The 12,848-nt window shown below is 35.8% G+C and overlaps 1 protein-coding gene across 4 annotated transcripts in view; it reads right to left on the reverse strand.

Moving 5' to 3' along the window:
* COG5 (component of oligomeric golgi complex 5) overlaps positions 1-12,848 on the reverse strand; it is a 281,625-nt gene that overhangs the window by 65,987 nt on the left and 202,790 nt on the right. For all 4 annotated transcript variants that reach the window (XM_070787248.1, XM_070787249.1, XM_070787250.1 and 1 more), the window contains 3 exons: positions 10,990-11,194; positions 3,495-3,656; positions 1,448-1,547 (listed from right to left, as the gene is read on the reverse strand). In XM_070787248.1, coding sequence (XP_070643349.1) covers positions 1,448-1,547; positions 3,495-3,656; positions 10,990-11,194 — 467 coding nt within the window. The remainder of the gene's footprint in view (positions 1-1,447; positions 1,548-3,494; positions 3,657-10,989; positions 11,195-12,848) is intronic.

A 12,848-nucleotide genomic window follows, 5' to 3' on the forward strand; every position in this document is an offset into this window, starting at 1 on the left:
AATACTGAATTTCATTTATAATAATAAACCATATTTTTTAAAGTAATAAACATCATAATAAAGCTTTTATAGCAAAGACTGAGAGAAAAATTAATGATCTAATTACCTATGAAGAGCTTCCATGGTCTCTGTGGGGCCAGTTCTCAATAAACAATGTTTTAAAAAATGCTTGTAAAATGCTTAAAAAAAATCTGTCAAGGTTGCAAGAATAATTAAATAGAAGACAGCATCATATTAACATGCAAACACAATGGGGCCACCCACTGGAACTGAAAGCAGGAAGCCTCAGGATATGACTGTTCCCATCAAGGATCATTTTATGCAAATTCCTTCAGTTAAATCTTTTACCAACCAACTCTAAAAATTATACCACAACCAACTGAACCACTTGGATATAGATAAAACTGGATTACAGTTAATCCCTGAACAACACAGGTTTGAATTGCAATGGTCTATCGACATGCAGATTTTGTTCAATAGTAAATACTACGGTACTTAGCAGATACTAAGTTTTAGGAAATAGTAAATACTACACAATCCACAGTTGGTTGACTCCAATGAGGTGAAGGGATGATAAGGAGGAACAACGAAAATGTTGTTATAAATTATACGTGGATTTTTTGATTGCAGGGAGTGTAGGTGCCTCAAACCCCCAAGCTGTTCAAGGGTCAACTATACTTCATTTTCCCATGTTTCAATTGGAGCAGTAAGGGAGGCCACACAAAAAACCCATGGTTGGCGATCCCTACAATGACAGTAGAGAGATCACATTTTGGCACATTCTCTAAAATTCTTCAATCAATGACAGTTAAAGATATACTACAGTCTTATTCGTTGGATTTCAATTAGTATACATACCTACTAGTTAATACGTAATTTAAAACATTAATGTAGAGAATTAAGATTATGATTCAGTCATGTAGTTATTATTTTAAATATGTGCAATCATCTGCTCAAATAGAGTAATTTTGGAGTTAAACTTTCACAGTCCAGAAACTTTAGAAAGTAAATCAATATTTTTCTTTTACAGTTTAAGCACTTAACATCCTCCAATCATTTTCTAATGGTTCAACTTAATTTCACACTAGGTTAACAGTACATAAATGATACCTGGAGTGAGTGACCACAGGAGAGGAAATTTGACCAATTTGAAATAATTATTAATATACTTAAAAATATACATAATTTAACTCATAAAGTGGCACACAGATTTCTTAAAAAATATTACAAAATTTGCCTGCATTCTGTAAGTGTAACAATGATAGGAGGGCCGTTTTTTAATAGATTTAACACTTTTTTCTGATTTAAATTCATAAGAAAGTTTCAAAATGTCACTTTAAAAATTTACAGTAAATTACTATTCAGTCAATTCAATATTTATAGTCAAGTATTGTATAATTAGTTATTTGAAACAAAATCAAGGTTTACAGAAGTGATTATCACTTACCAGCTGCTCTGATTTTACCCCATACAACTGGATGGTCTTTGCCACATTTTTTGACACAGCTAATGTGAGGTTTGAATCAACAGCAGCTACGTTTAGTTCACTGAAGAAAACAAAAACAGACTTTAGCAATACAGTTTATCAACAAAGACAAGTATATGAACTTAAACCCATTAAACAAAAAGGTGATTCTTTTTATAGATTTCCCTGGGTGCCTCTAAGAATTGATTGGATTGTTTCATTTTCTCTCCTAAATTCAGCATTAGGAAAAAGTGCCCTGAGATGGTTTGGTTAATGACCAGTTTCTCATTAATAAAAGCATGTCATGTGTGGGTTCAGGCTGTGATTAAGAAGAGTAAATTGTGTACAGATTTTTCAAGTAGCACTCTTGTTCATACTGATAAGTGCAATTAGAGACACTGCATATCACAGACATCTGCAAGGAAATGACAGCTCTTGAATGGAAATGATGACCTTGGAAGGACATAGGCTAAAAATATAAATTACATGATATATCAAGATACTAAGTTTCTGTAGAAATTATGCCAATTCATGTTATTTTGATAGCGTAGCTTTTTTATATCAAAAGCACAACAAGGATTTACCTGGAAATTTTAAAAATCTAGATTCCTGAAGTATTTCTTTGCCGTGCTTATTTTCAATTTTTTATACTGGATTATTTGGGACACTTCAGCTGACTGCTCCAAAAAAAGTATTTATAAAGACCATGTAAAGTATACCAGCAGTTAAAAACTGCATGAAAATGCATATACAAGTAGAAAGCAAGAAAAGTAATTACTGTCTCTGAAGTAGCAGAAAGAATCTTGGTATTTCCCAGATTCCCTTTATGAAGAAAGCGAAAGACTTTAACATTAGTGCTTAATTTGTGCATCAAAAATGCCCTTTCATTTAATAGTGAGACATAATCTCACTGTAAGACATAATTAACAGTGAGACATAATTAACCCTGATATTCACATTCTATTGATCAGTGGCATAAGTATGCTTTTTCAAGTCCCACCTTACAACTGATCACAGTGTAGTTAAGTTGCACAGAGGAAAGGGAGTTACTTCTTTAATATTTCCATAAACAGGTCAGAGATCAAGTTGAATTAATGACTGGTTTGATCACTACTATACTAAACAAATAATGGAGACATCATCAGGGTTCAAGAATCCAGAGTCAGGCCTTAGAAAGTCAAAGTAACTGTGGAGAGATTAGGATCAAGATTCTGGGCTCTTTCAACACTACTGTATATGGTTCTGCAGATTATACCTGTGGCTTTCTAGTTTTACTCTCACATGCCTCAGAATCATTATCTGATGTGTAATCTAAAAGAATTTAGACTTCTATACTCTGGTCCTATATGGCCTAACAACTATTTTAACTCACAAAATGTTCACCTATAAATGTACAGACCTACTGTTATGACAACTTATATACTATGACAGGAACCGAGAGTCTCAACTGCAGACTGGGTCGCCTGGGTGACCATAAAATGTCTAAAGACAACAGTATAACTACATTGTCTGCAAGCATTCAGGTGGCACCTCTGCTAGGATATCTTCCCTTTTAAGAGTTTTAAAAGCTGTCACATTCAACTTTAGAAAGCTTAAAATAGCAAACACGAGTAGACTAATCAGGATTATAATACTTGTACACCATGAAGTACTTTCTGGATTTAAGATTAAAAAAAAAAAATTACTCTCCATGCTTTAGCTTCTCCATCTGTAAAATTATTTTTATATTTACTGTCCTATTTAATACCAGAAATTTACTATGGTATAAAGAATTAGGTTGGTTTACTCTGCATCCTTGACAAGATAAAGAACAATTATAAATGACTATTTTTAGACTGTATTTAAATGGTTTTATTAATTGGAATCTCAAGTACTTAGGACATGTGCACTCATTCACTGCAAAACTCTTGATTTAATTGCTGGACTAATTACTTGAACAACTAGAGATAAATTTAAAATGTACTGCATCAGACATCACTAACAAATGTGGTGGGCATTTTATGGCATGCCATTATATAAAAACACATACCTCGCTATAGTTTTAATGATACCTTCAAGTTCATCAGCAGAAGGAGGATTACGACCACCAGGGGGAAAAACCAAGTTGATAGGATCAAAGAGTCGAGATAATGATTTTGATAAATATGCAGCCTCATAGGGTTGTAGTGAGTCTTTCAAAGCCTTTTCTGGACTGTGGGAACAAAGTTTATTAAAAATGAACTTAAATTATACAAGACTAAATACTATGGTATTAGGTTGTAAATATCTTTCTTTAAAATATATCCTCCATAAGACTCAAGAAAAGGGGAGATATATATATATATATATATGAGACTGATTCACATTGTTGTATGACAGAAACCAACACAACATTGTAAATTATCCTCCAATTAAAAATAAAAAACACATCTCCTCTATAGAAGGTAACTTTATATGGACAACAGAAAAATTTTGCTTAAAAATTTATAAATACATTTATATACATTTGATAATTAAATGCTTATTAAGAATTAAACATTTTAATTTGTACATAATTCCTGGGTATAAATGTAAAATAATATGCCCCAGTATCTACTGTAGCAAGTTTGTCACTTGAAACTATAAGAGTAACACTGTAAAATCTTATTAATTCTAATGGGGCCATGTCTTCACTTAGCATGTTTCTACACAACATACAAGAGAGGCAAGTCTGCAAAGACTTGAACTGGCTCCCACCAGTTCAACCCTTTTCACACATAGATGCACTCTCATAAGCTCAGCATCTGAGAGGGAAGTATACAAATGTAGGTTTTTATCACCCTTCTGATACCAAAACTGATACTAACAAGAATTGAGGACAAAATAAAAAGTGTTTGTACAAGTCCCACAAAATCACAAAAAATCTCCCAACTGGAGTTCTTATTTTTATAACATTCTTCACAAACTAAAATTTAACCTACTAAACACTTCTTTCTCCCCCAGACCTCCAATGTTTTCAGTTATTTTTGTTGATTTTCATTTAGTTGTCCAATTATTGGAACTTACATTTTACCTCTGAAAATTATTATCAAATGTCTATAACCGTATAATTAACTGTGTCTTCTCACATCACCCCTGATTATGATCCTTCTACCTACCTTTCCATTATCTTAAAAAAACAAAAAAAACAAATCCCGCTAAATTCATCCTAAATGTTCATCTTGAAAACATCTGACCTACTCCTTTGGTATCGGAAACCTGGCTTTCTCCTTTTCCAGTCTTGTTGGTCAAATGACAAGACCTAGAGGTCACCACACTCTTGGCTCCTACATCGTAATTCCATGGTTATCTCTCAACACTTTCTCATTCAATGTAGGTATTTCAGTCAACACATAGTTCCCGAGAATCCTATGTACCAGCCCTTGTTAAGTGCTATGAAGATAGAGATGAAATTTGCTTTACAGCCCAGTGAAGAAATGTGCAGGTGGAGTGATAACTATAATTTTTATAATAGATGATGAAAGAGCCCCGTAGGAACAGGGAAGAACTAGTGCCTAAATCTGTCTGAGTCAATCCTCTCCTGAGGTCCACACCAGGTATTTAAACATCTTCCCTACTTCTGCTCTGATCATTTACTGCCCTTAAGAATCCTCTTCTTTCTTCCACAGAAATTTCAGCACTAAATTATAAGTATTGACATTCTTCCTCTTCTCCAAGGATTCACCCAGAAGGTACTACAGTTTTACTCCAGAAACAAAGTTGCCAGGGCCTAGATGGCTATCTGCCAGCAGCAGATCTGTGAGTAGCTGCACAGGAGAAGCAGCTCTATGCTCTATGTTTGAGAGGCTGGCTGAGAGGGAGAGCAAGGCCAAGGCCTGTGGTTGCTGTAGGAAACCAACCCACTGACACAGGAATGTGACAGAAGAACAATGTGACAGGGTCCGGCCTCAGGTGGCAGCAGAAGCCTAGCCTCACCCTAGCCCTGCTCCCAAGGTGGCCTGCTTCCCCTGTTCCCTACCCTATTCCACCCTGTTAGTTTTGGAAAAACTGAAGAACTAGGCATGGGGGGTGTAGGATCCTCGGTGACTATGTCAAAACAGACAGCTTTTCTAAAACCTATCCTGTGCTTGCATGCGTGCTAAAACACGTCAGTTGTGCACGACTCTTTGCGACTCTATGGACTGTAGCCTGCCAGGCTCCTCTGTCCATAGGATTCTCCAGGCAAGAATACTGGAGTGGGCTGCCACTCCCTTCACCAGCGGATCATCCCGACCCAGGAATCAAACCTGTGTCTCCTGCATTGCAGGAGGATTCCTTACTGCTGAGCCACCCGGGGAAGCCCGTCCTGTACTATACGTCTACTTTTTGAGTCATCATTTTGAACTGCTCCACCTCTAAGGTCTCCAAGCTTGAAGACAACTTTCCACACCTCCACTTGCCCCTACCCCCTTCCCTCCTACAAATTCTCTTTAGTGTGTACAATTTGCCAAGTACTTCCTGGAAGTGAGGAATGTAGCAATAAAGTCAGCTAAAAAAATTTCCTGCCCTCTTAAAGAAGAAATAAAACTTTTAAATGACTTAATTGTGGAATATAAAGAAGACTAATAAATTCTAAGAGAAGAAGGAAGCAAAGAAGCCAGAGAGCAGTTTTTATCCAACTTTAGATAGAGTGAGGTAAGGCAAGGCTTCCTGGGAAGATATGAGGAAAAAGGAGGGAACAAGTTACATCGATTTCCAGAGGAGGCACTTTTATGAGGAGAGAAGAAGTGCAAAGGCCCTGAGAGGGGACTTATAAAGGCCTTGAGAGGGGACTTATACCTGGCTGAGTTTGCCAAAGAGCGAGAGGAGCAGAGCACTTAAGTGACAGGAGAACAGTACAAAATGAGGTTTAAGATTAAACAGATGGAACAAAACATGCTGGGTTTTGTATATGAATAAAAACGCTAGATTTTACTCAAAAGAACTTGCTTTTTGACCTGACTGTGATCAGTGCTGTAAAATCCTTTGCTGTGCTCATCCTCCATCAGCCCAGCATTTCAAGGTACTCTCATGAGCATCCTGATTTTTCTAATGTACCTTCCTTTCAAAGCTGTAAGAAATATCTCATTTAGATAATCTCTGTACCTGCTGCTAAGCTGCCCAAGCATTCCAGAGAAAAAGGAAATTGTTTCTATTGAACACTGATACAAACCCCTTAATTTCAAGAGACTTGAAGCTCAAGGCATTAAAAACCTTCTTTGCACTCCTTCACTCTCTATAGCGGACCATTTGTTTCTACACGAAGACCAAAACTACTGCAATGATCTTTGTCAACTTGATACCAGCTTTTCTTTTTCCTCTGTAATTTCATCTACATCTGATTTTCTTCTTATCCCAAAGAAAGAGTAGCTTTATTCCTTTGTTGATATCAAAACCTCAGATGAATTGAACCCACCTCCTCCTTTCCTATTCTTTTTTAGAAAACTGCTTTATCGAGACTTACATTCAATTCAACCATTTAAAGTGTATATTTGATGGTTTTCAGTATATTCATGGTATGTGCCACCATCACCATGCTCAAACCTAGAACATTTTTATCACCTTCAAAAGAAACCTCATACCCTTCAGCTTTAAAATCTTTACCCTTCTCACCCCGTTCCCAGCCCTATGCAACCACCAATAGGCTTTATATAGGCTTTATATCTCTAGAGATCTGCTGTTCTTGACTTTCATATGGATAGGATCATACAGTATATGCATTTGTATTTGGCCTTTTTCACTTAGCATAACTTTTTCAAAGTTTAGGCATGCTGTAACAAGTGTTAGTACTTCATTCCTTTTACGGCTGAATAGTATTCCACTGTGTGGATATACAACATTTGGTTATCCATTTGTCTGCTGATGGACATCTGGCTTGTTTCTATCTTTTGGTAACTATGAATACTGCTATAAACATTCATTAAAAATTTGTGTGTGAGCATACTTTAAAAAATTCACTTTATGTGCTTTGTTTTTATTGTGATAACATACATAACACGTGAGCATTGTGCACAATAAGGAAGCACCCACATATTGATCTCATTTGGCTGACACTTGGCTTCAGCTAACTGGCAGCTGAGAGCAGCATGAGAAATGCTGCAGTGCTGTTCTTCCTAGGCAGAAAGCCCTCTGGCTGGGAATGGTGGGAGAGGGAGCCCTTGGTTCTTGGTGCCACAGTTTGGAGTGGAGCTTGTGCCTTGCTGAACTGGGAAGAGGAAGGGAGAAAACAACTGTCTTGGTTCTAGTATCACAGACTCTTATGGAATTCTTTCTACCAAATTTTCATAAACTTTCTTGCATTGATGATTTTTCATTTGCTGTTTGCTTTTAAAATCATTTCCAGAGGCACTGAGTTGTTTGGTTTTGTTGTAATAGTTTTCACCAGATTCACTGGGGATGGGTCAGCAGAGTGGGAAGTGCTGTCATCCCAGAAGTCAATCTCCTCATAGTCTGCCTTTCATCAATTCTAATAATGCTCTTGTATCCACTGGCTCAGATGCTAAAGCGTCTTCCTACAATGCGGGAGACCCGGGTTCGATCCCTGGGTTGGGAAGATCCCCTGGAGAAGGAAATGGCAATCCACTCCAGGACTACTGCCTGGAAAATACCATGGACAGAGGAGTGTGGTAGGCTACAGTCAATGGGGTCGCTAAGAGTCGGACACGACTGAGCGACTTCACTTCACTATATCCACCATTCCACACTTAGGCCTTGAACCACCTTATTTTGCTGTAGCAAGAGGTCAATTCTCAGTCCTAAGCTTCTTCAGCTTTTCAACAGCATGTGACACAGTTAACTATTCCTCCTCTGACTAATGAACTCTTTCCTTAAGAGTTCCACACAACTTTGAGTTTTCCTCCTATCTCACTATTTTTTTTCTGTCTCAGTCCTGTAGGCTGCCAATCCTCCAAGTTATAAATTCTGGAGTGCATATCTTGGGCCAAAGTTCCCTTTTCTCTTTACATATATCTTCCCTATAGAATCTCCTCCAGACCCATGATTTTTCAAGATATGCATAGCGATGATTCTCAAATATGCATTTCTAGCCCTGATTCATAGTCAACTACCTTTTCAAAAAGTCTATAACATCTCTATTTGTATCTTTGATTCAAGAGTTTCAAAAGAAAAACCTTTGTTCAACACTACTTGATGAGACCATGGCTTCCAATCTTTGGTCTTCTCCCAACTTGTCCATACATATCCTTGATTCTTCTTTTCCTCTCAAATCCAATCTACTAGCAAGTATATCTAGAAGCAATCTGACCAGTTCTCACCACCTCATCCACTCATCCTATTTTAGGCCATTGCCATTTCTTGTCTGGATAAACAAAATAGCTTCCATTTCCCACTTCTCTTTCCCTGTGGTGATGCTTTCCCTAGTTGTCCATATAGAAGCCCTAGTGTTAATTTTAAAGTGTTTATCAGTTCATATCATTCCTCTGTTTAAAAGCAATGGTTTCTACTGTTTTGAATAAACTCCAAATCCCATACCATAGTGAATAAAGCCTTACATGATCTTACACTTTCCTCCCTCTTTGAGCCAATTTCATAGCCCCCACTCTCCCTCTTTCATTGTGTTCCAGCTTTCTATTCCTCAACATCTCCATCTTAGTTTTCTCAAAGACTCTACATCTGCTCTTCTCTCTGCCTGCAGAAATCTTACTCCAAATCTTCCATGGCTGATTTCTTACTGAGGTCTTGGGTCAAAGTTATCTTCTCATAGAGACCGTCCCTCACCACCTTATATAAGGCACTCTATCATGTTGTCTTGTCTTTTTTTTGGTGGGGGGTGGTGGCGGGGTGGAAGGGGCGTGGTTGTAAGACCTTAGTTCCCCAACCAGGGATTATAGCCAGGCCCCAGCAGTGAAAGTACTGAGTCATAACAACTGGACCATCAGGGAATATCCTTGTTTTATTTTCTTCATAACAAGAACAGCTCTCAAATTCAGCATGAATACTTAATGATGAAAAATGCTAACCTGGTTATTTGTGCCTTGATTATACTCAGATTCTTCCAAGATCTTGTTCATTACCTCTTGCTCTCTCCACTGGCTACTTCTATCTATAAATACTCTCAGTTTTCCCTCTATAATTAAAAACAACAAAAAAACCTTCCTTTGGCTCATGGTCAAATTTATGTTTGACTCTTTGCCTCACTCCTCAAAAGAATATGTAAAACATAATACAATTGCTCCTTACTATTCTCATTATTTTTTGGTTTCTTAGGGTACAGGTCACAACTCTTCTTCCACATCAGCTACTTTACTAAAGTTAGTCTCCAAAAGGTGACAATGATATCCCACTAGTCAAAATAAAAGGTTTTTTTCATTCTGATTTTTTTCTCTACATTGAATTTACTGTCTTTCCCCTACCCCCATGAGTAACATATACTCATTTTAAATAAAAGCAGGAATACAAAATAAAAACTCTACCTATTGGAGATAAAGCATTACTACTTTTTGCTATGTATGTTTCCAGAGCTTTTCAGTACAAGCATATGAATTTAAAAATAAAACTAAGCCAGAAATAGAATGATACTACATATTTTATTTCATATACTTAAAAAAAAAAAAAAAAAAAACCTTAATATACTGGACTGGCCAAAAACCATGTTCGGGTTTACTTCATGTTTAATGTGAAAGAGTAACTGAAGAGAACAAAGTTCCTTCTGTCACTTCAGCCTACTCTTATGCACTTACTCTACCAATTAAAACTTATATAATCTGTATTTTACCAGTCAGAACTTCTTACTAAAGTGGCTACAATTCAACTGTAAGTATTCAGGAAAAAAAAAAGTTGAAACAAACATTAAAAAAGCACTCATAAATCTATCATTTTTCTTACAAGGTAGGTGATAAGAATCGGTTGTTACCTGAGTCAATCACATCACAATAAATGATTCAAGTGTTTAAAGGAAGTGTGCAAACCAATCAATTGATTTGGTACTTACAGAGAAATATGAAAACAGTACTTCTTTTCAATTTAGGGGGAAAGCTGGCAGGTTTAAACTTATTGAGTTGGTACATTGTTTTCCAATGTGGCTTATAAATATCACTACATATACTATACTTCATGACTCATCTAAGAGACTTTCAGGTTTAATTTCGACAATACTTAGCTTTTGCCCACCAGACTGAGAACCTATCCCAGCATAAGATTTGTTTCCACTATAGTTCCTGAACATACCAGTTCCTTTTGTATCACATTTATGCCACTGGCCCATCAATAATGATGCTATATAATTACAAGTGTATTATAGTATCAATTGAAGGACAGTGACTACACATGCTCATCTCTTAGCTTCTATTCACCTTACTTGGTGATATCCTTTAAGACAAATTCTCAGTCGGAATGAGGCTGCTCAACTAAGGATAAAAGTTTGACTCCTTAAGTTAAAAGTGTTGTGAAATCTTTTAAGGTAAAAAAATTAATAATAATCATTACAAATATTCAGAAAGATTAACATTTCCCCAATTTCTAACTTGTAATAAAAATAAAGGACAAAATCCTTAACGTGCCAACAAACAGATTTGATTACACAAACATACTCATAATCTGGCTTTTTCGGTATGAATACATCTTGTGTATCATCTTCCGTGTGTTGTAAGTCAGCATAGAGGTCTGCAGTTCCACTTGCATTAAAATTTCCTTGAATATTTTGGCTGTATTGTTGAAGACGCTTCCATAAGTCATTATAAAGCCGCAATAATTTTGGGTATTCTCCTTCAAATGCCTGTTTCAAAAACATAGAAGCTGCCAAGCAAAACAATAAAATGGATTAGATAAATGATAAAACAATAAAATGTAGCAAATAAAGTTTCTTTTGTATATGAAAACCGTGCTACAAATAGCCTATACCACAGGACAAAACAAAGGTGTGTTTTAACAGGGCTTTTCAAAATAATGCCAGTAGCAGTAATTTTCCTCCCAGACTATTTACTGCATTTGATATATGTACCATATATTGGGTTGGCCACAAAGTTCCTTTGGTTTTTGAAACTTAATCTATAAGGAAACAAACACATTGATGAAAAAAGTTGAAGACTTTCAATTTTTTCTTTCAAAAACTGATAAAATACATAGAAAATCAGGAAGCATAAAAAATACCTGACCACCACCCATGATTTACTTAAATTGACATTTATAGAATACTTCATCCAAAACAGCAAAGTAGTCATTGTTTTCAAGTACACATGAAATATTTACCAAAAATGACAATTGTTAATGTTATGAAATCATCTGAATAAATCTGAAAGGTTTCAAATCATACAAAGTATGAAAAACCCAAATAGTTTTAGATAAGAAATCATAACAGAAAGATATATTTAAATGATCCTGGATAAAAATCCAAAAGAAAATTGCTAGATCAGTTCTATATTTAATTTTCTGAGAAACCTCCATACTGTTCTTCATAGTGACTGCATCAGTTAATTATATTCCCACTAAAGAAGGTACAAGGGTTCCATTTTCACTACAACCTCATCAGCACTTATTATTTCTTTACTTTTTAATACTGGTCATTCCAACAGGTGTGAGATAATATCTGTGTTTTTTATCTGCATTTTGCTGATGATTAGTTATGCTAAGCATCTTTTCATGTACTGTTGCCCTTCTATATGTTGTCTATAGAAAAATGTCTACTTAGATCCTGTCCATTTTGTTTTACTGGATACTTTGGTTTTTTGCTACTGAGTTGTATGAGTTCTATATATACTTTGGATATTAACCCCTTATCAGGTATGTAATTTTCAAATATTTTTTCCCATTTAGTGGGTTGTCCTCTTATTTTGTTTATGGTTTCCTTTGCTGTATAGAGGTTTTTTGTTTGATATAGTCCCGCTTGTTTATTTTTCCTTTTGTTGACTTTGCTTTTGAAGTCAAATTTTAAAAATCACAATGAAATATGACTTTATACCTGTTAGACTAGCTAAAACAAAAACCAAATGTTGGTGAATACAGAAATACTAAAACTCTTATATACTGTTGGTAGAAAAGAAAAACTGATCATTTTGCAAAAAAGTCTGGCATTTTCTTAAACTGTTAAAGATATACCTACCATATGGTCAAACCATTCCTCTTCTACATGTTTATTCAACAGAAATAAAAGTATATGTCCATATAAAGATTTATATATGAACACTCAAAGCACCTTGATTTGTAATAGCCAAAAACTGGAAACAACCCAAATTGTCCATCCTCAAGTGAATGCATGTACAAACTGTAGTATACTTGAACAACAGAACACTATACAGAAGTACACATTACAATATGGATGATTCTAAATACAATCCTGCTCCATGAAAGGCAAATAAGAATCCATAATACATGCTGTATCATTCAATCTGTACATAGTTCCCGGAAAAGTAACCTAGCTCAAAGTGACAAAAAGCTTGTCAAGAATTTGCTT

This window comes from Bos indicus, chromosome 4 (genome assembly GCF_029378745.1).
Source record: "Bos indicus isolate NIAB-ARS_2022 breed Sahiwal x Tharparkar chromosome 4, NIAB-ARS_B.indTharparkar_mat_pri_1.0, whole genome shotgun sequence".
Taxonomy (NCBI): Eukaryota; Metazoa; Chordata; class Mammalia; order Artiodactyla; family Bovidae; genus Bos; species Bos indicus.